Genomic DNA, 27,424 nt, shown 5'->3' with positions numbered 1-27,424 from the left:
GCAGAAGGGACGAGTAAAGAGAAAAACAACGGGTGGGACGTGGTCTGCATGTAGTTATCGAGACTTTCTGGGATTCGTGTTGCTGGCATTGGTGTAAGAGATCTGGTGTTTGGAGGAGTTTGGAAATCGGGACGGTTTGCACGGCGTTTCGGTGAGTTGTTGCTGGGAGGGATGGGGCGGTAGGGAGCGTAATTGGTCACCATAAAGCTGAAAGGGTCGTGGGGCGTGAAGGCGCTGTGAAAACCATCTTTAAGGACAAGCAACCAAAACCAGGCTCCTTCGCTTATCACGGTGCCCTGGATGCCGGAGAACCTTCGCGGGCTGAGCAGGTCGTAAATCGTGCCCATTACGCACAGATGCGTTATCGTTTTTTGTGCGTCCTGGCAATGCTTGCGCAACGTTCAGCCCACGTCGCTCTTGTTTGACTGTCTACTGACACGGTGTTGCCCTTTTTAACGCACTGTTTGATTTACGTGAGTAACTCTACACTTCTATACTTACAACCAGGCCAACTATTAATTCTCTCTTTCAATGAACTAAAGCTTATAACGTAGTTATTATTCATCATCGCGCACAAACCTGGAAACCTTCACAAATGGGAACTTTCTTAACTTTCAATGGTAGTCAGTGTAAAAAGATTTTGTTCCAAGTAATTTTGGAGCATTTCTATTGGCCCATTCATTATGAAATATGTTACATTATTATATAGACCTTACACATTATTATGGACACCCATTCAGCTACTTTAAGTTGCACCCATTGCTGACACAGATGTACAAATGCACACACAGCTTGTCTAGTCCATATAGCCAACAGAATAGGACTCTCTAGAGTAGACGAACATGAACCTATTGGCAACATGTCTAATTCCAGGCGTGGGCTAGAGGGGTATAGGGCCTCCCACCAGAGCAGTGGAGTTGTGAGCTGTGCTCCAGAGCTGTGGAGCTGTGAAGCAGTGGAATTGTGTTCTCTAGAATGATGGACAGTGCTCCTTCTAGTACTTTTGGGATGAGTTGGGAGTTGGGGGTGAGGTGGGTTGGTGGTCATCAAACATCCTGAACTCACAAATTTTCTCATCACTAAATGCACTCAAATCCTCACAGCAATGCTCCTTCAAAATCTAGTAGAAAGCCTCCTTCCCTGGACAGCAGAGACAGTTACTCCAACAGAAGCAGGATAAACTCGTCTTAATAAAAAATAAGGCCAAATTATTTTGACCATGATTCCATTAATGAAAGCAATAAAAGGGGAAAACATTTTAAAGGCACTGTATGTGTGTGTGCATGTGTATGTGTACATGTTCCCAGCAGGCTTGGGATGTCAATCTGAGATTGGAAAGACATAGAATTAAAAATGAAAATTGAGTTGATGTTAAAACACAACATTTAAACAGGTGTTGAATTTTGGCTAGAGATTAAAGTCACATATCCTTCAAAAAACAACACTGAATTAACAACATGTCAGATTAATAACTTGACAGGTGTTGAATTTTGCTTACTTAACACCATGGTGTTGTGTCTTAACTTCACTTCATTGTGTGAACATTGACAATATGAAGTGTCCCAATACTTTTGTCCATACAGAATATATACTACTACTGTTGTTAGTGTGTGGACTTTGAGAAAAGATCTTAACACCACCATGCTTAACAGTTGGTAAAGTGGTCTTGGGCTTGAATACCTCATCTTTACTTCCCCAGGTATTGTTATATCATCTAACCACAAAACTTCCTTCCCAAAGGCCTTTTCTTTTTCCACGTGGTCAACTATACAACTTGGTGTCACTTTTGGACCTCAGGGTTTTTTTTTTGCATGGCATCCTCTCAGTCTGTACCAATGTACAGCTTGCTTGACTGTAGACAGTGACACTGGTGTTCCAGGAGCTTCCAGTTCAGAACATAAAGTTCAAGTAAAAGGACAACTTCAGCTGTGTTTTGGCGGCTAACTGGCAACGTCCCAGCACTTATCAGTTAAAATAAAGCTCTGTATTGTTTTGTTCACCATAATAAGGCCACAAATGAAGGTTCAGCGTAGTTTATTGGAATGAATCACAACATCCCTAGAAGAAACTATTTAACCCTTTAATGCAGAAAGGCTTATTACTAAGGCGTATTACTCAGAAACTAAAGAGGCTGTTTTTGGTAATAGAAGTTTGTAATAACACGTTCTGCCCGCTGGCGGACGTTGGTGTTTAAAACGGGGTTAAACACATTTTACAATAGATCAAATCTTAAAGAGTTTTTTTTTATCTTGTTTATTTTCATTCCTGTATTATTTCTATTCAGTGTCACAGTGTCAGGAAATTGAGACAGCAGTCTGGGAGGCTATCCGGCATGTGAGATATCCTCCTGCAGATTATTAGTGTAAGCTTGTGCAGTGCTCCACATCTATGCTCAAAATTTATGGGGAAGCTGTTTTAGCATTTTTGTACCTTTGATATATATTTTTTATACTTGATAGATGTGTGCACAGATGTTTGAGCTGATCCCTCTCAAACTTATCTCCTTTCTTCGTAGTATTGTTTTTCAAATGAGCAGCATCTTCACGTACACTAACAGTCAAAAGTTTTAGAACACCCTCAATTTGTTCAGTAGTCCAGTGATAGTGCTGCATGGCCCAGGCAAGCCTACTTTTCTTGTTTTGCCAACCTATCAATGCCTTTCTTACTGCCGCTCCACCTGTCAAATCTGCTCTGCTTAGCAGAAATTTGTTTAAAAGACAACTTTGCATAACATTAATATTTGGTTGAAAAGCGAAAGTTGAAAAAATGTGGCATGCCACAGTTGAAACATCTTGGTATAGTATTAAGCTGAGCTACAAGCTCTCACAATCATGTTAGCCACCTATCAAACAAGCTGTTGACTCTCACAAACATGTCTTTAGTGATCGTATTGTTCCAAAAGTATGGCCAGAGGTTTTTCTCTTCCACTCTCTTTCTTTCTCTATCTCTCTCTTTCTTTTATGAGCTATAAAACAAGAATCCATAATAACAGAAGATGGACCTCTGAGTGCTGAGAGTGCTGACTGTTAGTTAAATACACAGTAATGATAGCACATTCTGAAGTGAACAAGCTAGGGAGCAACATACCACCATCTCACCATCTGATTATGTAAGAATAAATATATACAGTTGCTTTATGAAAGAGACATGTAGGTTATGTAGGTTAGAAACACCACATTTATACACATTGAGAAATTACAAAAAGGCTATAACCTATAACCAACTGTTAAGACACAGTAAATTCAACCTTTAACAAAATAATGGCATTAATAATTTCATTTTGGTAAAGAAAATGTTATTTAACATGTAATTGGGTGAACAGGTTTCTTGATGTTAAAGCTGGGCAATTAATCAAAAATGAACCGAAACCAACATTCAGACCCTCTAATCGACTTAATCTTGCTCATGTCAATTATTTGGATCTATAAAAGTTGCTGTTCCTACTGTTAACACTGTATGTGTTCATGTACTGTCCCCTTAACAACATACCACCGCACGTGTAGTCATGTGACTTGTGACACCTTTATAATCGTTTGAGGTCATATCCAGGGGCAATGCCAAGGATTTTGGGCCCCATGAAAAGATATTACACTGGTCCCCACAACAATCCTGCCAAAATATTCCCTTAGAATCGTCCTAACTCCCCTCCCACACCCTCCATATGGTGCCTACTTGTCATATCGCCCAGCACTACTTGATATTCAGTCTTGGCCTGGGTGCATTGTGTGACCTTGACTGTTGACATTCATCAACAGTCAGACCATTTATTTGTCCTGGCAAATTGTTGGTTCTGTAAAGTCATTCTGGGTCTGCTTCAGCTTCACTCTCAGTGAGTCCTGGTTTTCAGGACTTTGTTGATGATGCTTCACACCATCTCAGGCAGTGAGTAGAAAGGCCATGATTGAAAAGCCATAACTACCGTTTTAACCTTTTTACCTTAATAAATAAAACGTGTTTCAGCATAAGATCTTTCTCGTGAAGAGATGATTTCCTGCTCTCCAAACCATGAACTCAGCTTTATGCAAAAGTAGTCCTCACCCCTCCTGTGTGTTTAAGTGGACTCACATCTGCAAATGCATTTTCCCTGGATTAAACATTGGCTGTGTTCCTTCATGCTTCCTTCCTGTTTCTCATGGTATTAGAATTAGAAATATGTCAGAGTATCTTTGAGGAAGAGCAAAATTGGAATTCCCTTTTTTCTCAATGGTGCTTTGGGTAGAAACTTGCTTAAAAAATGGGTTCTTCAATGGTTCTTTAATAAATGCAGTGGTTTTACAGTATACATAACCATGGCCAAAAAAAGAGTTATGAGCCAAATAACTAATAATAATTATAATTATAGTAGTGAGAATTATAATAATAATTATAATAATTTCTCACTACTATACTATTTAGAAACCTTTTTTTTGCTTAAAGTGTGCATTAAAGTGCAGATTACATTTTTAATCAAGTTCTTTTGAGGAACCTTTTTTCATTTAGCAGTGGAACCTTAAAAATCTACTGGCCAGCAAATAAATGAATTTATTTATTTTAGATAGGACTGCTTGTCTTCACTCACTATCACAGTTCTGTTAAGCTTGTAAAGATCTGCTCCTCTGTCTCTGTTGAATGTCTTTAGGCCCTGAAAGAGAATGGCGGTGACAGTGGCGAGTGACTTGTCTGTCAATGTGAGTGAAGACCAAAATGTGAAGAAATTAACAGACAAAAAGGAACTCTTGAATGAGAGTATACGCAAAGGGGAGCCCAAAACAATGGGGGTAAGTGATTGTGTCAAGTGGAGACCCAAACCCATTTGATCCTAGTCATTTTATTTGTTCACTTTTTTAATCGCTAACAACCACTAGGGGATTTCACGTCAACCCACACAGTGTTTATCCTGGCATGTTGTGGATTTCCATTAAACAGTTGTTCTACCATCTGAAATTTCAAAGCCTTGCTCCTTTTTTTTACTATCATTGCTGTCAGATCAGAAACCAGAAACCTATCTCTGAAATTGAAGGGGGAGGAAAAAACCTTTATAACTTTCAATATAACTGTATAACCTTTATAAACTTTATAACTAAATAAAATTCAATGTGAAGAACAGATTCAAATTCATTTAAAAATGGCAAAAATTATGCTTATTAAGCACTGGTTTTATATTAATGTATGAAGATAAATTACCTTCAAATTCTTCAATAAATTTGTGGAGGTTTATTAATATTTTATACATGACATACTTCACTGGTAACAATATAAAAAAGTAATCTAATACCAAAAAAATTAAAATCATGAAAGTTTATGCATTCTTATATGATGCACAGCAGATTCTTGGGCAAACTTTCAAAGTCATAACTAAAAACATTTAAGGGGGCCCAGCTTTGAAATTTTGCATGGCTGGATGGAATAATTTTGTTGACTGTTTTGCTGCCCTCATTTTGCTTCCATGTCATGGAAGTTGAATTAATGCAGAATGACCCCACTGTTGCACACATTCATCAGCGATAATACTATACCACTGACTGCAGTGAATAACATTGATTTAAGAGGTAGTGCATATTAGGCTGCAAGTGAACAGTCAGTTCTTGAAGGCTTGTTAGGCAGTGGTCAGTACCTAGAGGAAGGACAAGCGGTGATAATGCTGAAAAAGGTACTGATGGCTTTGTTTTGTGGAGTCCATGCCTCAATTAATTAATTAATTACTTATTTTAATGTTATGGCTGTTTGCATATTCTTAGTTAATCTTAATATAAACATTTTTTCTATGACAGCGTTCCTCTGTAGTCTAAACTGGTGGTCTGTCTGTTAGATTTGTCAGGTGATGGTGGGGTTTCTGGTCATCTCCTATTCCATTCCACTGCTCCATGCTCAGCTGACAGAGGTTGTCAAGTTTGGTGTGCCGTGGTGGAGCAGCCTAACAGTAAGACACACTTGTGCTATTTAAGTAAAAATTGTCATATGATCCAGAGCATCCTGTATGTATTTCATGGTAAATCTGTTGCTACTTAAAACTACTCTTTCACCATCCTTTGTCTTTCTCAGTTTGTTACTGCAGGTGCTATGGCCTTAGTAATGGAAAGACGCAACAGCATACAGCTGGTGAGACCTCATTACTATTTTTGTTTTTTATTTATTTAGATAAAAAAGCTATAGATGTTTAGCGTGCAGATGTCTTTTTCTTGAAGTAAATACATTTTTTAAATATATATTTTCGTTTTCAAAATATACCATTTACCCCCCCCAGCTAAAACCAGCTATATGTGAATATATATATATATATATATATATATTTTTTTTTTTTTTTTTTTTGTCACCAAGAACTGTCTATTTACATATTGCCCTCTATTGAGCCTGCTGTCGTTGAACTGCTATCGCCCATTAACACTGAAGTTATAAAGAATGTTTTAGCTGAGACTGCTTTTTGAATGAGAGAACACAGCACTGGGCTGCTGATCACACCAAATATAATCTACATAAACTACATGGACAAAAGTATTAGAACACCTGCTCATTCATAACTTTAAGGGCATTAAAAATAGTTTATCCTGCTTTTTTTAAGTTACGGTTTCTACTGTCCAGGAACAGTTTTCTACTAGATTGTGGAGTGGCATTGCTGTAAGGATTTGATTGCAGTCAGCAGCAAGCGCATTAGTGAGTTTAGGATGTTGGATGATCACCACCCCACCTCATCCCTAACTCCCCAACTCATCCTAAAAATATTAGATGAAGCACCATCCATCATTCCAGAGAACACCGTTCCACTGCTCCACAGGTCAATGCTGGGAGAAAAGCCCTTTCTAGCTCCTGCCTGGCATTACACATGGTGCCAGTAGGTTCATGATCATCCTCTCCAGAGAGCCCAATAAGAAATACAACATGGTGAACTAGCGACAGGGTCACGGGTGGCCAAGGCTCACTGAAGCATGTGGAGAGTGAAGGCTAGCCTGTCTGGTCTGATCCCACAGAAGAGCTACTGAGGCGCAAACTGTTGAAAACGTTCCCTTCTGGCTGTGTCTTGTGGAGGCCATACCTTTCTGGGTCAGATAACTGGTTTGGTGACGCAAGGGGAACCAACACAACATTAGTTAGTTGGTGTATAGTAGTAATGTTATGGCTGATTGACGTATGTTCTCACACTCATGTATGCACTCATATATGTGATTATCACCAGTCAGATTTCGATGTGTTATCAATATGCATTAACTGGTGTAAATGTGAGAGTGAGTGACTGAGTGAGTGAACGTAAGCTTCTGCCTGTCCGTCTCCTGTGTCTAGGTCCTAGCATGCTTGATGATCACAGTGGTGGCTGCATTCATCTCAGTCCTTGCAGTCATCTTCTATGTTGTTGATTTACTGAAGAACCCAGAAGATCCATGCATGTCGAACCATGCATACTCAGAACAGATGTGCAAACACCTATATCATTCCAGTGTACGGACATCTCTTTTTCACTGTAATGCATGAAGATGTGTTTTACCCACTTTACACCAAACAACAAGGACACGTTGGTATTTTACCTTGACGAATGCTTTTGGTCTCTTCTTCAGTTGTTCAGCAGAGAAATTAAGTCGATTCTTCTCTGCCTGAATGTGGTGCAGACTGGCATCTCCTGTGCTTTCTCATTCATGCTGTACAGTGAAAGGAGAAGGTTTATCAACTACTCGGTAAGAGCAATGCACAAAACCCTAAGACATATTTGACCTCTTAAACTTCACAGAACCACCAGAAGTTCCAGCCTTGTGTTCCTCACTGCTAAAACTTAGGAATATGTCATCCAGTCTGCACTGGTTTACATGTACAATCATGTGAAAAAGAACAGTATTTTGTATTTTGAGCATATTTAAACATATGAAAATTTGATCATCATTTGAACAAAATGTCTAAACTTAGAATCAGGTGCAGCACATCAGCTTCAGATGAGAAGAACATGGTTAGAGAGGATTCTGGAGGAGCCTGTCTTATTTAAACCTCAGACATTTAGTCTGATTTGCTTCTTCTACTGTTGAAGTAAGTGGTCTCACCACCTTGGCCAGATCCTGAGAGCTCTCTGAGGCCTTCAGTAAAAAGGTTCTAGATGCAGATGAGTCTGTGAAGGGATTTATAAAGTGGAGAACATTTAGAACAATTACCAACAGGTAAGAGCAGACCACAAGACACATAAAGTAGTCTCTAACAATCCTAAAATGTCATCACAGGATCTTCAGGTAGCTCTTAAAGTCTAAACTTTAGCATCTACAATCAGAACAAGACTGCACAATTTGGCTTTCATGGGAAGGCATGTATTACTGTCAATAAAAACAGCAGGGCAAGACTGCCCTGATTTGCCAAAGAACGTATTTTTAAAAGACACTTCTTTGGTTGTATGTGTTTAATTAAATGGCCATATCTCTTAATGGAGAGATTAAGTGTCCATATATTTAAATGTGTTAAACAAGCAAATGTTTTAAAGAGGGTTTAAGAGGCTTCTCTCTTGATTCCAGAGAGGAAAATCAATATTACTGCACATTTGCAGGAACTCAGGAAATTCAGCTTGTTCAAAGGTTCATGCACTGCTGATACAATCTGGTGTTGGTCAATCTGTAACCTAATCTGCCCGAAGAGATGGGCAAACTCCAGAATCAGAATACAGTCTCCGTTTCCAAAAGCATTCACAATATTCAGCGGTTTTCTGCGTGCTGTTGAATGTATTCTCAATCTACAGGCCTGCTTGGGGCAGTGTCTGTTGGTCTGCTCCCCTGTACTGGAGACTGTTTTAACAATGGAAAGGCCAGAATTTAACCATAATGAATGAAATATTGTCAGTACTAGGAAAGAGAAGAATAGAAACGCAGTCGTTCTATGAGTGTGAGAGGGAGCACGGCTGGCTTGATTCACCCCATCTGTTCCTTATCGAATAATGCAACCACAGAGTGTTGGCTTTAACGGCATGCCTAATTGGAAACAGGCGGAAAATAAAGCCTAAAGCATTGTGCTTCAGATACTTTGGGGTGAATCATGAATGATTTAATAAGGCATAACAATATTTAGTGCTCTCTTAACATTCATTATTAGATGTTGTCTAATCCACATACTTAAGGGCAGAACTCACAATCTTCCTCTCTCTCTTTTTTGCCTCCTAAAGCTTGTAAATTGAAGATTTCCTGTGTATCCTGTGTAAAAAAAAAAAAAAACCTGGACAGTCAGGACTCCAATCAACAGATGGCACACATCCTCAGTACTTTGTTAAGTCTATAATACATTGCTTCAGCTGTTCTTAAATATATTATTTTATATATTGGACAATATGTATTGGCAGGTGTTTTTTTATTGTGCCAGTGTTTTATAAAATATAACTATTATAACTATTTTAATCTGCATTAAAGTCACAATAAAAGCGGTGGTGTTGTGAAAGAGTTAAATTTCAACTGCAAAGCGAGTTCTGGATCTGAGAGGCCTGTTGTTTTTCACGTTTCCTCGAATGGACAGTGAGAGCTGTGTTGTGCTGGATCTTGCAGCTGCTGGCCTTTAACCTTTTGAAATTCGTCCAGTTGTCCCTACAGTATTTCTCTCTCACAGCAACAGACAAGGCAAGGCTTTTTCGTCTCTGTGAGAGAAGACAAGCAATTTCTGTGTTATTTCTCTTTCTGTCTGTACCACATTTAGAAGTGATGAAAAGCTTAGTAACCACTCACACTCTGTTGATCTGCTAAAGCCTAGCTGGAGGAATTACTTCCCAGAACTGTGAGTGGTTTTCAGAATTGCACCAATGAGGAGTTTAATTCCAAATTGCATTACAGTATTATACATAAGTTGGAGTAAAAAGTCAATTTAGCATAATAAAATACATTTTTGGTGGATTTGGATAATGGACAATTACTTATTGTAAAGCTTTTCGATTTCTTGTGTGTGTTAAGTTCACTCTCAACAACTTATTTGACAGAGAAACAAAAATTAATGAAAAATGGCATTACATGCATTCTGGAACCAAACCCTTCAAATAATCACTTGCATGGGAACCTAATGGGAAAAGTAACATGACACATGACACCTGTATGCTTTTAAAAATATAGGTGCTACAAATGGTTCTTTGAGTGATGCCACCGGGAGAACCACTTTTGGTTCCATAGAGAACCAAGTACATGTTTGTCATAGAAATGTGAGTGTGAAGAACCTGTTAAAGACCCAAGGACCAAAAGACTCTTAATGCAAAAGGTTCTTTATCAATTTGAAGGTCACATCTCTAATACAAAAAACCAAAAGTTGTTCTTCTATGGCATCATTTAAAAAACCTTTTGTAGCACCTTTATTTTATAGAGTATTACCCTTACATTTTCAAAATGTTGTCTGAAATGTACTCCGGTGCATTTATAATTACATGTGATTTTTACCTTAACTGAAGGACGTCAGTTTGTCACCTAAATGTTTTTTTTTTTTTCATGCAAATATGTTTATAAAGCTGAAATTGAAACTGTAACCTGTTTTCATTCTTGTTAATTTTCCCATCTCAGTTTATTACACACAGTGGTGCTCCTGAGCAGGTCTGAACTCATGCTATCCCTGTCCAACAATGTTAAGGTTTTACAAATATCACAAACATCTCTTTTTTTTTTTTTTTGCATCCATAATTAAGCTTTTGAAAGAACTTTGGGGGTTAGTTGGGGAGTCGGGGATGAAGTGGAGAGAGCATCCATCATCCTGACTTCACTAACACACTCCTCACAGCAGTGCTCCACAATCTAGGAGACAGCCCTGGGTAGTAGAGACAGTTACTCCAACAAAAGCAGGATACACTCTTTTTAATCCTCTTGATTTCAGAAGACTGGATGAGCAGACGTCCCAATACTTTTTAGTGTATATACACACCCAATTACAAAGTGGTTTAGTTTCATGAAATATTTGACTGAATATGTCAGTATTATTTTTTGGGAATGTTCACAGTAATGCCAAAACAATGGTTTTATAAGAATAATGGTCTTGACTTGTACTACCAACATCAAGCATTTGACATCGTTTATTCACAAATTAATAATTGTCTGCTGACATAATACAGAAATCAGTGTCTGTTTACTTTCACTGTGAAGTAACGTCCCCATCTGCTGTGAACAGCTGTGTATAACCGACTCCCCTCCCTCTCTGTATCCTGCGGCTGTGTCCCAAACCACACACTCCTGTACTTTAAACACTACTCTAATTAATGCGCGTCAAGTGAAAGGGCACTTTTATTTAGCATAGCTAGCTAGCATGTAGTGCAGTCCTGAGCGGTTTGGGATGGAGCCTATTAGCTAGCTATAATTCAATTAATTTTTAATTAACTAATTAAATTGCGCGAATTCTCTACATGTACAATCACACTTGCCTGTTGAATCATTTTAAATAATTTAGTTTAATTTAATAAATTAAAACAGTAATTTTATTAGTTTGTATTATTATGGCCTCCAACAGTTGCTTAGCAACCATTGCAATCCTTATGGGAGCTAGCGGCTCCCGGTTGTTTTGAATGGGAAGCTATAGCTAACAGTGCTAGCTTAGACAACACAGGTAAGATGCAAATGGTCCATAAACAGTTTTAACAGTTTCATGTTCGCCGGGATAACGTTTATAGCTAATTGAGCATCCACAGTGTTGGTTTCTTTTATATATCTGCTACATCGTTAAATAAAGGTAACTGCTAGCTAGGTAGCTAGTGATAGCTAGCTAGCTAGCTAATTAGCTAAAGGTCGATGGTGCAGGGGCACGTTAGCTAGCTATATCCCAAAACGTTGTGCACCTTTAGCTTTAATTAGCTAAATATTTCAAAATAAAAGTCCTTTCTGTAGCCTATTCTGCTGTCCATGGTGGTTAAATGCACGTATGTCCAAATATATAGCTAGCTAGCAATGTTTGTGGACATCCCTTTATGTTGCACCCATTGCTGACACAGATGTGCAAATGCACACACACAGCTGTCTAGTCCCTGCAGAGAACTATTGTCAATAAAATATAGTTGGTGCTCCATCCAATACTTCTGGGATGAGATGGAGTGGTGATTGCTCTTGTCATTGAATACAATCAAATTCTCACAGCAGTGCTCCCTGGACAGTAGAGACAGTTACTCCAACAAAAGCTGAAAAAACTTGATTTTGGAAGATTGAATGAATGAGTATCCCAATACTTTTGTCTATAGTGTTATTTTAAAAGTCATTATTTCATTAGCATAGCTAACAGTATTCAGATGAGCTGCTGTGGTACTGTATGGCTGCTCTATGTAGATTGGCTTAAAGTTGTTATACAACAAACAAATAGCTCCATGAGCTGATGAATATAATATAATAATAATAATAAAAAAAAATATATATATATATATCCTTGCTTTCAGCCAAACCCTTTTAGCTCCATGTTTGAACTTTTTGCCATAATTTGAATCTGGAAGCTGTTCCACAAACAAATAAATCAAAATAACATAATTGCCTCTTTATATCCAGAAAGCTTGTGACTGGAAATCCAATCAGTACTGCTGTCGGTTATATATGAGAGGTGGAAACGTGTCTTTCAGTATTATAGTTCTTAACTGACTACTTTAGAAGAAATATAGCCTGTGGTATGTCCTGGTACTGTCTCTGTCTTCTAGTATCAGTAATGGAGATGTCATCAAGTGCAGGCCAGACTTTCAAGTCCAATGTATTTAGAAGAGTCGTGATTCGCGACAGGACGTTTTTGCGCTGGCTGGGTAAATCACTGGAGCTGCCCTGGATTTCAAACAAAAACCTGGAGGTAGGAGTGGGCTTGTTTGCAGACATCGAGTTTCACTCTTGAGAAGATGAATATAGATGGGGAATACAGCCGGCTCTTAGTTTTACCCTTTCATCCTTGAAAGTACAGCAAAATAAGAACTTAGTTATTCCTTTGAATATTTGATCCATTGTGGTGCTGTTTTCTGAATGAAATCTATGAAATTGATCTACACAGATTTTGATGCAGTGTTTACAGCAGCTGTGAATTGAGCACATCAGTAGTCCTGTTCTGCAGTCAGGGTCTGTGACCTCCTTATCTTTTTAGGAGCGGAAAGGGTCCATTGGAGATATTGTGCCCTGTTTTGCTTGTAGGGCTGTGGAGACTGGTGACTTCCTCTCACTGCAGCAGTTCCTGCTTAAGGTACCTAAATTATGATTACTGGTCTGTACTGGTCATCATTAAAAAGATTGACTATATGGACCAAAGTATTGGGCGACCGGATCATTCATTATTTCATCTGAAATCAAGGATATTAAAAAAAGAGTTTATCCAGCTTTTGTTGGATTAACTGTCTCTTCTGTCCCAGGAAAAACTTTTGCTAGATTCTAGAGCATTGCTATGAGGATTTGATTGCATTCAGCAACAAGAGTGTTTATGAGGTCAGGATGTTGGGTGATCACCACCTCATCTCATCCCCAACTCATCCCCAAAGTATTGGATGGAGGACCAAAATTCCAGAGAACACTGTTTCACTGCTCCACAGCTCAGTGCTTGGGGCTTTGTACCTCTCTAGGCATGGTGCCAATATGTTTATCTATGTTTGATAGGTCTGTCTACAGGGACTAGACAAGCTGTGTGTGCATTTATATGCACATCCATGTCAGCAAGAGGTGCAACTTAAAGAAGCAGAATGCATTCCTTAGAAGGGGTGTCCACAAACATTTGGACATATAGTGTTTAGTAAGAATAATCACTGTATAAATTCTCCTAAAATATTTTTCCCCCGTCCTGCTGAGATGGATGTCAACAATGGAGACTTTGATGACACCAACCCCCTACATAAAGCCTGCGAGCTGGGTAAAATAGACATGGTGAAGTTCCTGCTGGCCCATGGAGCCTCCTTTCAGATGGAGAACCGCTTTGGAAACACTCCCCTTCAACTGGCCATCAAAAACAGGTGCATTTTTTTAGTTTGATCACACATACAGTGGCATGCAAAAATTTGGTCACACCTGGTATGACATTTCTGGAAGATACATCCAGTGTCTTCCGATGCAAACCTTCCAAATGTCAAGACCACAAAATTTGACATAGAAAGTTATCAAAGGAGCACAGAGAAAAAAGGGTGTAGAATTTAATGGAAAGAACATCTCTCCAACTGTTAACCATTGGGGTGGATCTGTCATGCTTTGGGCTTGTGTTGCAGCCAGTGGCACAGGGAACATTTCACTGGTAGAGGGAAGAATGGATTTAGTTACAAACCAGCAAATATTACACCATCGGTAGAAAAGCTTAAGATAAAAATATGGTAGCTTCTACAGCAGGATAATGATCCTAAACACACCTAAAATCCATTATGGACTACTTCCAAATGTGCAAACTTAAGATTTTTCCATGGCCTTCACAGTCCCCTGAAGTAAACATCATCAAAAGTTTGTGGATAGACCTCAGAAGACAGGCCAAGTATTTTACAGAGCTAAAGTTGTTTACAAAGAAGAATGGGCAGAAATTCCAGAAACAACTAAAATACACATCTAGGAAAAATAACAGGAACAAATACATTAAGATACAAGTTAAAATAATAATTGAAAAGGAAATTAATTCTAAATCATTTAGATCCTATATGGATAAGATGTACAATAGAAACCACTGCCAGTATTCTGGCTGACACACAATAATAATAATAATAATAATAATAATAATTAGCAGCAGCATCATAATCACACAAACTCACTGGACCCCTTAAGGCTTGGGGGCTCTAAACAGCTGCTTATACCACTTGTAGCAGGTCTTTATCGGAGAAGCCCTGATCTTGGTTTTTGGCACCTGATCCACAGCAGTGTTTTCATTCGTTAGGTTCCTTTTTCTTTTCTGTCAGGCTCAGCTCATTAGAGAAATCAGTTGTTGTTGTGCAGTGGTGCAATAAATACTTGTAGTCACATTGCCTTTCTTTGATGGATTTAGTTGAGTAAGCATGGAGAGGGAGGGGTGCACTACTGCAGAGCTACAGCAGAGCTCAGTTCACTGATTCCACTGATCCAGCATTCCCAGACTCAGTTTAAACTGACTTAATTCAAAGAAGTGTGAAGAAAGTTGTAAAGGGCATTACTTTGTTAACGCTGCTTAGTCTGAAGAAGTATAGCCAGACCATTATTTGATCCACATTCAGTGTTGTCTTAGGTTTGGGAAAATAAAGAATCCTCCACTTTGTTCTGCCAGAATCTTTTCAAAGCAAGTAGTAATACTATCCACAAGGAGACAAAAACCTCCCCCAGGATCTGTGGGCCTGATCTAACATTCATGACTCCATCATCAAAAATACAAAGGGCAAAAAGTCTCCAAACAGAATCCTGAGTCATGCAGCAAGAAAGTGCATTTACACTTTTAGAACTGAAGGTCAAATGGTTCTTTGATCAGTGCCATAGAAGAACCACTTTTGGTTCCGGAAAGAATCACGTCAGTAAAAGAAGTACATGAGTTTTAAAGGTTAAAAGAACCTTCATTTGATGTGAAGTCTCTTTACCAATTTTAAGGTTCCTCACACAGCTCATTTACAAAAATTGTTCTTCACGGAAAGGGGTTCTAGTATGGCATCGCTCAAAGAACTGTTTAAAGCATTCAAAAGTGTTAGAGTTGAATCAAAGTTGTGTAAGGATTCAGTTGTGTATGCTAATTTTACTAATAAGTAGACATCGCTCATTAGCATATCTACACATCAGTGAAGAGTTTTATTTAGTAACGTGTGTCCTGTGCTTCTACAAGCAAACATGAGGTCCTACCCATTCTGTCTTAGTTTTAAACATGGAGCAATGAATGTTGTGTTTCTTGTACCTTCTTAGCTTTAGTCCTGCCTTCAGAACGAGCTAATTGATGGCTCATTTAAAATATTTTGTTGCTTATTAGATTTATTTGACATTTGAAACGACTAATAGAAAAAAAAAGTTAATTAAACTGAAAAATAAGATTTTTTTTTTGAGAAAAAGGAATGTACATTTTTGTCACAGTATTGTGTAGCCACTGTGCACCAGCAAGCTCTAACCACCTCCACACAGCCTGCGACTGCTTTATTAGATTTTAGTTAACATTATATATTATTTTGATCAATTTTAGTTCATTTAACTTTCTTTTACCAATTTTATTTTATTTTTCCTCATTTTTATTATTAGTTACTGCTTAAATCAAACATGTGGTACCATGGTAAGCCCTCTCGAAACCAGAGAGCAAAGAAAATATAACAGTCTAAAGCAATATTTCATTTTGTAAAGTAAAATAAGAATTCAAAGTATCTAATAAACATATCTTTATTTTATTTTTTTTTAAACCCCAGACACTGTGATGTTGTCAAGTTCCTGCGCATGAAAGGTAGCACTGTGAAAATGCAGTCAGTGAAGGTTGCCATTGAAATAATCCAGTAAGTCGTCTTCTCTTCTGTCCAGGATAGTGGATTTGCTGTGTGGGTCTCTTTTTTCTAAATTTCTAAATTTCACTGCAGCTTCATTACCGTCTGATAAACCGCTCTCACCTCTATCCCACAGGGCAGTTACAAAGAAAGATTATGATTTGCTACATGCCTGGTACTTGTCCGGAGTGGACATGAACAGTAAGGACTACAATGGCCACAATGCCATGCACCATGCTGTCAGACTGAAAGATGAAGCCATGGTTCACAGACTACTGAAGTATGGGGCAAAACCCCTGGTGAGCCTTTTATCTTGTCTTTAACTGATCAGAATAGAGAGGGTTTTCAGGGAATTCACTTAGTTTTGGTCTCTCTGATGGTGGAAGGGTTTCTTCTTGAGCAATGTTAAGATTTTGTACAATTTAGATAACGCCAAAATGAAGTTTTCAGACGTCCCAATTCTTAAACTATGTAATTTTTTTAGCCACTGCAACCTACGGAAGTGTCCAAAGGTATAGCGCTGTAAAACAGTGGAGGCAGTTTTCTAATCAGCCAACATGGCAGCAGTGCAATGCATAATATCATGCTGATTTGTTCAAATGTATGTTTAGAATGGGGACACAGTGTGATTTTAAGAGTGTTGTGAATGTTGAACTGCTGATCTGGAATTTTCAACACAACAGTCTCCAGAGTTTACTCAGAAAGGTGTAATAAATCCAGTGTGCATCAGTTAATGAGATAAATTTGTTTTCATAAAATGAAAAAATAATACATAAATAAATAAATAAGAATAAAAATAGTAAAAATTAAAACATCTGACTTGGGCTCATGCCTGCTCTCTCTCTCTTTCACAGGAAGCTAAGGGGACTGGCAGCACTGGACCTGGTATATAAAGAGACAGCCATTATTTCACCCTCAGTTCACACATATATCATTTGATTTCTAGCAATTACAGAAAACAGTTGTGTCTAATGGCCTGTCGTGTACTGTATGTTGTATTAAAATTCAGGTTATAATAAATTGTGAAAGAACAAAATGTTGTTGGCATTTTTTCTCAAAACAAATGAATAATAGAAGATACACTATATGGACAAATGTTTTGGGACAGCCACTCATTCGTTGTTTCTTCTAAAATCAAGGATAAAAAAGTTTACCCTGTTTTTGTTGGAGTAACTGTCTTTACTGTCCAGTGAAGAAGGCTTTCTACTAGGTTTTGGAGCACTGCTGTGATTGCATTCATTGACAAAGAGCGTTAGTGATGTCATGATGTTGGATGATCTCCACCTCACCTCACCCCCCAACTTCTCAACCCATCCCACAAGTATTGGATGGAGCACCATCATTCCAGAGAACTCCAGCAGTTCCACTGCTCCTCAGCTTCTGGATAGTGTATGCATGCTCTAACAGTCTCTCTGAGGACTGTACATGTGTTCCAAACAGGCCAATAGACATGTGCTGTCTTAAATGACTGACACAAATGCTAAATACAGGTTATGCTTCAAGCTGGAATTCATTAAAATACAAAGACTAGACTCACTGGTCTGGAGGATGAGTTTGTGTATTATTGGCACACATGCACTCAGTCCCTGCAGGTGTAGTAGAAGGTCTATTTTCAATAGTTTAATTCTCCTCTACAGGGACTTTACTCTTGTTTTCCGACTCAGTATAAGCATAACTTATCAGACCATGAATAGGATAGTCACATTACTCTGATATATTGAATGACACAGACAACAGAGGTATTAGAGAGATTCAACCACAAACACAACACTGGATTTGGTCAGCATGCCTGGCTGGGAGATAAAACTGGTGCAAGATTTGGTGACATCTGCTGGTAAAATGTGCATCAGTGCACAGGGAGAACATGCACCTAAAAACCCAAAGATCTGCAAGTTGAGTTATGTCTCTATCTAAGAATAATGGTGTGTGTGTGTGCAGGCTAAATAAGTGTATGTAGCACGGAAAGCAAGTATATGCAAGGAAAGCAAATTCAGCCCAGGAGATCCATAGAAGACCTGGGATCACTGACTGCTGATCAGCACAACCTTGTTTGAATCTGTTAGTATGAACTTCCTAAAAATGGAAGGAGTCAGCATTAAGTATAAACAGCACAGTGAAGGAAAGTACTGCAGACATATATTTAAACCTACAGCTAAAAGGTTTTGTGAGATGACCACATCATCAGCATCTGATAATGTGAGAGGGGACTCTGAGAAATTTGGCAGAAACTGCATTATTAAAGGTCCAGAGAGGTAGGAATTCCTAGAGATAGCATTTTAAAGGATGTTAGTTTGGGAAGAGGAAGGATTTCAGGCATGTTTCCAAACATCAGTTATTTCACAAATCCGTTTATTGTTATTATTTTAGTTGTTTGTTTGTTTCCAATCTTGAGATTGAAAGTATATGTAATTATTTTTATTTTATACTTAATTCATATTTATAAATAGATCACATATGCATGCCCTGCTTTCCCTGAAGAATAACAAAAAGCAAAGAAAACCCTTTTGCTGCGAGGCCTTAAACTAGGGGTGTCCAATCTTATCTACACTGGGCCAGTGTGGCTGCTGGTGTTCATTCCAAACAGGAACGAGGAGCACAGCTGACCAACTGCTTCTGGACTAAAGCCAAATGAAACCAGCGCTCCAGTTTATTTAGAAGCAAACCCTGTAGCCACCCAGCCCAGTACAGATTAGATTGGACACCCCTAGTTTAAGGCCTTGCAGTAAAAGTGTTTTCTTTGTTATTCTTCAGGCAAAGTAGTGCATGCATATGTGATCTATTTATGACTATGAAATATATATATATATATATATAATTAAATCCACATTTGTATCTTTGATAGTAATAGGTAAAAAATAAATAATAATAATATAAATAATAATAATAATAAAAAAATATATATATATATATATATTGTTTCCCCCCCTGTTTATGGTTAGGTCTTACACCATTAGAAAACAAATTATAGAAAAATGAGAATTTAATTAATGTATGACATGCATGTTACTTTTTAACTGTCAGTTAATTCACACTACATCATTAAAAAAAACATATGGCAAAACAAGAAAATTAAAAAAAGGTTTTTTTATTGAATTGTCAGTAATTTAAAAAATGACTTTTTCAAGTTATAAAGTAAAATATTCTAAATAATCTTCTATTTTATTGAACTATATATATTTTAATTTATTATTTTGACATGTTTGGCATGTTTTTTTTTTTACCATTTTAATGTCTGCTTTATTTTTCAATATGACGTTTTTGTTTTCTATTTAATTGTCAGTCATTTTCACGATGACTTTTACCATTTATAAAAATAAATTAAAAATAAATGTGGCAAAAGTAAGGACTTTTATTATGAAAACGGACTGAAGTGGGAGGTCTCCCTCTAGCGGCCAAACAGCTGAACTTCAAAACGCTTCCAAACAGTTTGACCGGTTTGACATGTTTCTAACTGCAGTTTTAACACAGCGACGTTTCCAATGACTTCTCCACATGTTCCACTTTTAACTCAAGTCTTAAACCTTTTAAAATATTTAATCCTGGTTTAAACTGAGGAGGTGAGCTGAAGCCCTGCCCCGAACTCCTCACTGACCCCACCTCGACTCGCACGCTTTTCCAGGCTTCTGTCGAGTCCCTGCTTTCCCTTCCTGCTAGTGAAGCTGCTGGATTTTATTAATTACGATTATTTACGATTAGTACGTTTGTAGTTATAGTGGGTTAAAATGCCGGGGCTGTTTGTTCTGGTAACGCTGGTTCTGTCCGTGCCCGCATGTTTAAGTCAGTCCTCCGGGTCAGAAACTCCGTCCGGAGCCTCGACGGTGTGGCAAACTCTTCAGTCCGTTTCCACGAGTTTGTGTGAGGACGGACACGGTTTCCTGGTCTCTCTGTTCGGCAGGCAGTCCGTGGATTCAGGGCTTAAGGTTGGTTCAGCTTTAGCCTCTTAACGAAGCCGCAAAGTGACTTTTTGACTGTGCCTGTGCTGTTTTCCAGACTGTGGGGCAGCTCACAACGTGGACCTCCGAGGCTGCTGCTGCTGGTCTCAACACCCTGGCTGGGTATGTCTCAGAGCTGCTGGGAGCTGCTGGAATCACTGGTAAATCTACAGTATTGATACTATAAATGTCACAGAGAGACATTTATAGACATTTTGTCATGAAAAAAACAAACAAAAAAAAAAACTATAAAAACTAGGGCTTGGCTGATATATTGAAAAGCTGCTAATATTGGTCACACACAGCTTTATCAGTATTGGTGAAAATAATAATGAAGAGAAAGATGTAATCACAGACCAAATGCAAGTAAAATTTGCTTATTAAAAAAAAAGAGATGTGAACCAATAGGAAACAAGAAGGCTGAAAGACTTCCCTTGTTTTTCACCTTTACATAATTGGATACTGGCCATTGCTGCCACACTGTGCCATTTCCTGATGGATGGATGGATGGGCCAATAGAAATGCTCCAAAATGACAGTGACGCGATGTAATTCGAGTCCAAAGACACCCTTCAGTTAAAATACTGCAAGACATGAGTGTCCTGACACCAAAAAACTGTAATACGCATATTGTTGTGGTCCAGTGACAAACGCCGAAGTGATGACTTTACAGAAGAAGCAAAAAGATGTTCTTAACTCATCTGGGGACACAGAGGATGTATTTTAGTGAAAAGTGTAAATGAAAGTGGGGCAAAAATGACCTGGATATTAGAAAACGCCTCCTTTGAGCCCTGTGGTAAACAATTTTTCCGATACCTTTTTGACCTTTGGCCACTGGATCCTCAAAACTGTGCATTTTGGTCATTAAAGCCCTAAAACTATTACAGTATACATTTAAATATTGATTATAAATATCAAATAGTTTTGGGTGATTTTTGTTTTAATTAGCCAAAATGTTTTACCCTAACAGATAATGAGTCGGACCCTGATCACGAGTCCTTTATAAACCGAATGACTCGTCCACACTGAGTAATTATTGAGTGTATGCTTCATAGAGTCGATGCTGATCTGCATTTCCCTTTTTCCCTCCTCCTTTAAGCCAGCCTACCTGTAAAGCGCATCACTCCAGAAGGTGTTGTGTTTGTGACTAAGTGGGCCCTGTTGGCTCTGCTTGCCTACTGGATTCTGTCTTTGGCAGCATGCTTTGTGGCAGGTATTCTGCGCCGTACGTTGTGGTTGCTAAAGATCACCTTTGCCATTGCCATGTTCGGCCTGATTCTGAGCGATACTGGAGCCACGGCTGAAACCACAGCAATGAGACTGGCTGGCTTGGTGCTTGCCTGCGTCCTGCTGGGCATCGGGCCGTCACCATTCAGGGGTGATGGCAATGCCCACATGGAAGCGAAAGTCAAGGTGCTGGAGAGACGGCTAAGAGAGTTGGAGAAGAAGAGCAAAGAAGAGTGAGGGGTACTAAACCAAGAACTAACTGACATGTTACTGAGAGGCAGTGGCTTAGGCAGTTGATCTGTGTGTAGTTTGTGGGTCATGATGCCTGAATTATATCCGAAGCCCTGACCTGAGGACTCTACGCTTTGTTGTTTTTTCAAAGACTCATCCTCAAAATAGGTGGAGTCCTTGTCTGGTGAAAGGAAATGTGTTTGTGAGCTTTTCTTTTTCTCTTTGTTTTTTGTTATTATTTATGTCTCATGTAAATGTTCTGCTGGGTTTTTTTCCTACTATATTCTAAAAGCTTTAATTGGGTACGGAACAGCTTGTTTCCTGAGGTAATTTAGGAATTTATTTAAAGAGGAATTCCACCGATTTTTTAATAGTTGAGAGAGTTTTGGTGTGAGGTGGCACATCATACAGAGTCCTGGACTTTTGTGCTAATTTCTACAACACAAATACAGCCATTTTATTGACTGTGTAAATAGACCAGTGATCCTACATGTTTTTTGAAAACACCATATATGTCCATATGTTTGTGTTTACATATGCATGTGTCCATTTGCACATCAGTGTCAGCACCCATTGCTGACACAGATGTGCAAATGCACACATGCAGCTTGTCTATTTGCTGTAGAGAAGTACTTCCAATATAATAGGACTCTCCGGAGAAGATACATATGAACCTATAGGCCCCAGGCCTCATGCCGGGTGTGGGCTAGAGGGGTATAAAGCGCCCACCATTGAGCTGTGGAGCTGGGTGATCCCTCCGGTACTTTTGTGATGAGGTGGGGTGGTGATCATCCAACATCATGACCACACTAAGGCTCTTGTCTCTGAATGCAATCAGATCATCACAGCAGTGCTCCACAATCTAGCAGAAAGCCTTCCCTGGACAATAGAGACAGTTACTCCAACAAACTCTCTTTAATACCCCTGATTTTAGAAGAAGCAATGAATGAGCAGGTGTCCCAATACGTATATAACTATGGTGTACATTTTGGGCCAAATCTTTAGCTTTTAGAGGTCACATGTCTGGTTCCTTAATAATGTACCTCTTTGTATATAAGTTTATGCACAGTTCCTCATTTATCATTTCAAAGACAAAACTCTCTTCCTTTAATCTTGAGGTAAAAAGGTTACTTACAATTTGCTGTCCTTGTAAATCTGCTCTGATTTTTTTTATAACGTCATAATGCACCAACTTACAGGGAAGAATAATATTAACCAATAATTAATAAAAATTTTTTTTTACCTCCGTTCATTAGTGAGAGAAAACTCTCATCTAGCTCAGAAGTCCTACCTACATACGTCTGTTACATTTAGAAATATTTCACAGTATAGAAGGAAGATGTGTTTTGTTTCTTCCAGTTTATGTTGACTTTAATTCAAGCACAGAAATGTTGAAAAATCTGCAGAATTCCTCTAAGTAGAAAGACGCACAGTAAAGTATGGCAGCTAAGCTGGGTTTACACAGTACTTCTTGTGTTAAATGGATGTCCTCTAAAGCAGCCCTAAAACACACTTTTTTATCATTGTTTTGAACAGCATATACATTTACGGTTTAATGGTTGTATTGTCTTGAACCTCTGTAATGTATTTTTTTTATAACTGTAATGCCAGAAAGGGAAATAAAAGACGTTCTTATGTGTTTAATGTGGCAAAGTTGGGTCTCAACGCAGGCTGTTTAGACTAAACACCAATTCAAGATTATAAGTATAAAGTTTGAAAACTCAATAGGCCATATAATGGTATCGGCAAGTTCCACATGCTCTCTCAGCTGGGGGCTTGAAGTGTGGTTGATTCCAGAAAGCACCTTTTATTTTGAGAGTCAATCAGGAACAATAGAGAAGCCCATAATTATGCATTCCCAAGGTTGCCTGGAAAGATTAGTGCACCTAGCCCCTCAATTGGTATCTGTGGGATTGAAAGATGAATCTTCAAAATGGTGAGAAGACAAAAATGAAGGATGTGAATGGAAGTTAATGACAATATTTCTATTGGTCCATGAATAATTAATTCATGGACCAATAGAGAATAATTAATTGATTCTTAGTCTGGTTAAACTTTGGTTAATTGTATGTCTAAAATGAAAACTGATATGGGCAGAACAGCTACTGTCGCACTGAAGTTACTGAAATATATAATGATGGTTATGGAGTGAATACCTGACAAATGAATGTTGCAGCATGTCAGAGATCATACACAAGGCTTCAGGGAGCTACAGAAAATGGGATACTGTATATACAGTATTATTGCATTTGGAACATTATTATTATGTGGGTTTAATTATTTAATCTGTCACTTGACATAAGTGTATAATGTCAGCTTGTCATTTCAACTGACAAATAAAACACCCTTTATGACCACTTTTCTGACAGTTTTTAAGCATTTCTACATGTTTATGTACATTTATATTGAGACAGGTTTATGTAGGTGTCATATAGCATTAAGAACAGTACTATATAATGTATTTTATGCCATCCTGCAATTACTGGTATAGGCTGTGCATACATAGTCAAGTATTTGTTTATAAATACACTGTTTAATGTAATTTAAATGTAATCATGTGTAATGAAATCCTTATGACAGTAGACTTCATATGAAGCGTTACCAGTATTTCTCTTCATTCTTTGTCTCCAGCGTATTTATAGGTTATGGGAATGTGGAAAGAGGACCAATTTAACTCTATTTCAAAGATCTATTTGTGCATTCATTTAAAAAAAGTATTTTTTTTTTCTAGAACAAGAGTACTAGGATGATAATGTACAGGTTTAGCATCTATATGTAGACTTATATGAAGATATTTTGGTTTACCATGGGAAAGCACAACTGTTTACACTGTGTACACTGGAGCTAGCCTGTTATTCAAGAAATATAACTAGCACTGTGACGTAGACCTTTTATGCATGTTGTGGTTCTTCAGTTAAGGGTGTACACTGGGAGGATTATTTAACATGTATGACAGCTAGAAGGTTGCTAGAAAAACAAGTTTGTTTTTTCGATGTTTGCTTAAAGCATATTCAAAGCACAGTTACAAAACCTTGCTGTCACTATTGTTTGGAAATGATGGCACCAACCCAAAACCTATTGCATAATATTACAGTACACCCTTAACAGTATTTTTGTCATTACTGTCTAAGCAGAAAATATGGTAAATATGGTATAAACAAATATAAACTTTGGGGTAAATACAAGGTTTGCACTTTATCAAAATGTGGTAGTCACCTCAAGTAAACTCGGACAGAGGCAACCATGTGCAAAATGTCCACTTTTAACATTGTGGCAAAAACATAGACAGTATCATGTAAATAAGATGTGATTTTGAGAAAGCTTGTTTATATTTCATTGTAGACAGAACATTTTATTCTGTTAAATTTTCACACTGTAAAACAGACATGTTAAAATGGCATAAAAGAGGACAACTGATCTAACTGTATTTATCTCCACTGCCTATGAAGATTTCACAACCAGAGTAAAACCAAAGAGTAAAAGTAACATTTAGAGAAATATGCAAAACTTTGGAGAACATCAATGAAGGTATCTGAACAACTACAATTCACCCTACAATTTAAAGCCCCCTAAAACCAGTGTGAGCAACAAGATTCAGATCTGCATTTAATTAATCCTTCATTTTCAATCATCACAGATCTCCTACAGGAACTACTTTTTCAGCAATTTCCTCAGGAACCACAACCCTGTCCCTAGCCCTACTAAAACTGTGGGAATCACAGTCTTCTTTCCCGGTAGACCCACTAGCTTTTGCCAAAATGTCTCTGCATCCATAGGTGGATCCACAACTACCTCTAAAGCCTTCTCAGACTGCTGAAGAACTGACTTTACAGCTTTCTCAGGCTGCTCAAGAGCTGACTCTAAAGCCTTCTCAGACATCTCAAGAGCTGACCCTAAAGCCTTCTCATGCTGCTCAAGAACTGCCTCCAAAACCTTCCCAGGCTCCTCAAGAACAGCCTCCAAAGTCTTCTCAGGCTTCTCAAGGACTGCCTCCAAAGCCTTCTCAGGCTTCTCAAGGACTGCCTCCAAGGCCTTCTCAGGCTTCTCAAGAACTGCCTCCAAAGCCTTCTCAGGCTTCTCAAGGACTGCCTCCAAAGCCTTCTTAGTCACATCACTAGTGATGACAGTCTCCATGTTTTTTTCAGCTATATGGCTTTTGAGAAATGCCATGAGAGCTGAAAATGCCAACACTGTTACAACAGGCGCAGCAAAACGAATGACTGTCTCCAATTTCTGTACTTCTCTCACACCCTTTACATAATACAAATTCTTTCTTTTCTTCATTTGATTGTCGATTTTCTCCAAAAGCTCTCTGATCTGTACTCCATTTTCCTTGTCAGTATTTGCAAACACATGGTACAGGCCCCCACATTGGCGAATCAGTCTCTGCAAGTACTTGTCCTCCCTGGCGAACTGATCTATTGTTTTAATGTTAAACCTGTCACCATAAGTAAAGAGCACCATAGAGTACAAATTCACATTCGAGCCCAACATTTCCTTCAGTTTGTCCATTGCAGCCCTCTCTTCCTCCGTGAAACGTCCCAGTTGGATGATGAAAAGGAAGAAGTGGGGTCCTGGAGAACAGAGTTTCAAGGCTCTCTCCAGTTCTTCTTTTAACATTTCATCTGAGAGCACACTGTTGAAGAGGCCTGGCGTGTCCACCACAGCCACCTGCCAGGTCAGGCAGGTGGAGCTCATGTCACACTGAAACCTATCAGGACTCTGAATGTAAATCTTTAAATGTGAATCTTGTAAACTCAATTCCTAAGTCCAGAGTTTTTGAAGGGAAACCATAGAAAAAATACAAATGGTTTATCCACTGATAACCTTTTTAAATGATGATTCTTTGAGGAACCATTTTTGGACATTTTTAAAAGTTGGGTTTTTTTTTGTTGTTGTTGTTTTTTTGTTTTATGACTACATTTAAAGCTTTGGTTTAGAATTGGTACATGTTAAAGTAAACAAAGTGCATTTGATCCCGAAAGCTTGTTAAGCACTTCCTGTAAGTAAATGCAGTGTGTTTAGTGCCTAACAGTAAAGAGACAGCATTTTAATAAGAAAACTGCAAATTATAAATATATAATAAAGGCAAAGGTTTTCTTATTATCTCAGCATGTAGATGTATTCAGTGAGGCTAATATTAGAGAAAACTGCAGTTGCAAAAAAAATTCTAAATTATTTTGAACAGGAAGATAAAAATGGGACACTACAGATGTTGGAAGAATTATCATTTGCTATGGCAAAGTTCCAGTCATAAAAGGTGTGCGTGTGTGTGTGTGTGTGTGTGTGTGTGTGTGTGTGTGTGTGTGTGTGTGATACGCATGTGCAGAAGCTGTGATGTCACTACTGGTTCATCTTCAGACAAAGGTTCATCCTCCACACGACCTTGAGGATTTTTTACAGTTTATCTACAGACTTTTGGTATTTGTAGGTTCTCTGCTTTATCCAATTAATGGGAGCTTATACTCTGTAATCCCACTATTTGTTTAACCCGAATAAAGTTCTAGTTTAATTTAAAACTGGATATTTCCCATACATCACTCAACTTGAGGTTAATAAACTTAAAATATGGGCATCTGGCAACTCAATGATGATTGGCCGATGTAAGCTTAAAAACAGCACACTCAAAAAAGAAATGGTGTTGTGTCGTATTTTGCCATCCATTGATGTGTCCTACTTTGCAGCTTAGGACATGCACAGACCCACAATTATGAACATTTTCAGTTCATTGTTAAGTTTTACACAAG

General features: G+C 38.3%; 3 protein-coding genes across 4 annotated transcripts; all 3 read left to right on the top strand.

Moving 5' to 3' along the window:
• Positions 1-10,432, top strand: tmem176 (transmembrane protein 176). 2 transcript variants are annotated; one of them, XM_072678495.1, is made up of 7 exons: positions 1-151; positions 4,619-4,757; positions 5,789-5,899; positions 6,022-6,078; positions 7,255-7,410; positions 7,527-7,643; positions 9,101-10,432. In XM_072678495.1, the coding sequence occupies exons 2-7, from the start codon at positions 4,632-4,634 to the stop codon at positions 9,110-9,112; spliced, it is 579 nt and encodes a 192-aa protein (XP_072534596.1). In that variant the 5' UTR covers positions 1-151; positions 4,619-4,631; the 3' UTR covers positions 9,113-10,432. The 2 variants fall into 2 exon arrangements, with proteins under 2 accessions (XP_072534596.1, XP_072534597.1); XM_072678496.1 differs by lacking the exon at positions 1-151 and adding an exon at positions 264-473.
• Positions 10,433-10,519: 87 nt separating this feature from the next.
• Positions 10,520-17,315, top strand: LOC140554951 (L-asparaginase). The gene is made up of 4 exons (XM_072678498.1): positions 10,520-13,846; positions 16,217-16,300; positions 16,425-16,587; positions 17,143-17,315. The coding sequence occupies exons 1-4, from the start codon at positions 13,686-13,688 to the stop codon at positions 17,179-17,181; spliced, it is 447 nt and encodes a 148-aa protein (XP_072534599.1). The 5' UTR covers positions 10,520-13,685; the 3' UTR covers positions 17,182-17,315.
• A 2,403-nt stretch (positions 17,316-19,718) lies between these two features.
• On the top strand, positions 19,719-24,015 carry tmem109 (transmembrane protein 109). The gene is made up of 3 exons (XM_072677094.1): positions 19,719-20,208; positions 20,279-20,381; positions 21,319-24,015. Exons 1-3 carry the CDS (start codon positions 20,011-20,013, stop codon positions 21,681-21,683), a joined length of 666 nt encoding a protein of 221 aa, XP_072533195.1. The 5' UTR covers positions 19,719-20,010; the 3' UTR covers positions 21,684-24,015.
• Positions 24,016-27,424: the final 3,409 nt, after the last annotated feature.

Source organism: Salminus brasiliensis, chromosome 4 (genome assembly GCF_030463535.1).
Source record: "Salminus brasiliensis chromosome 4, fSalBra1.hap2, whole genome shotgun sequence".
In the NCBI taxonomy this organism is placed as follows: Eukaryota; Metazoa; Chordata; class Actinopteri; order Characiformes; family Bryconidae; genus Salminus; species Salminus brasiliensis.
The sequence above is the reverse complement of the archived record's forward strand: the minus strand, read 5'-3'. Positions and strand labels throughout refer to the sequence as shown.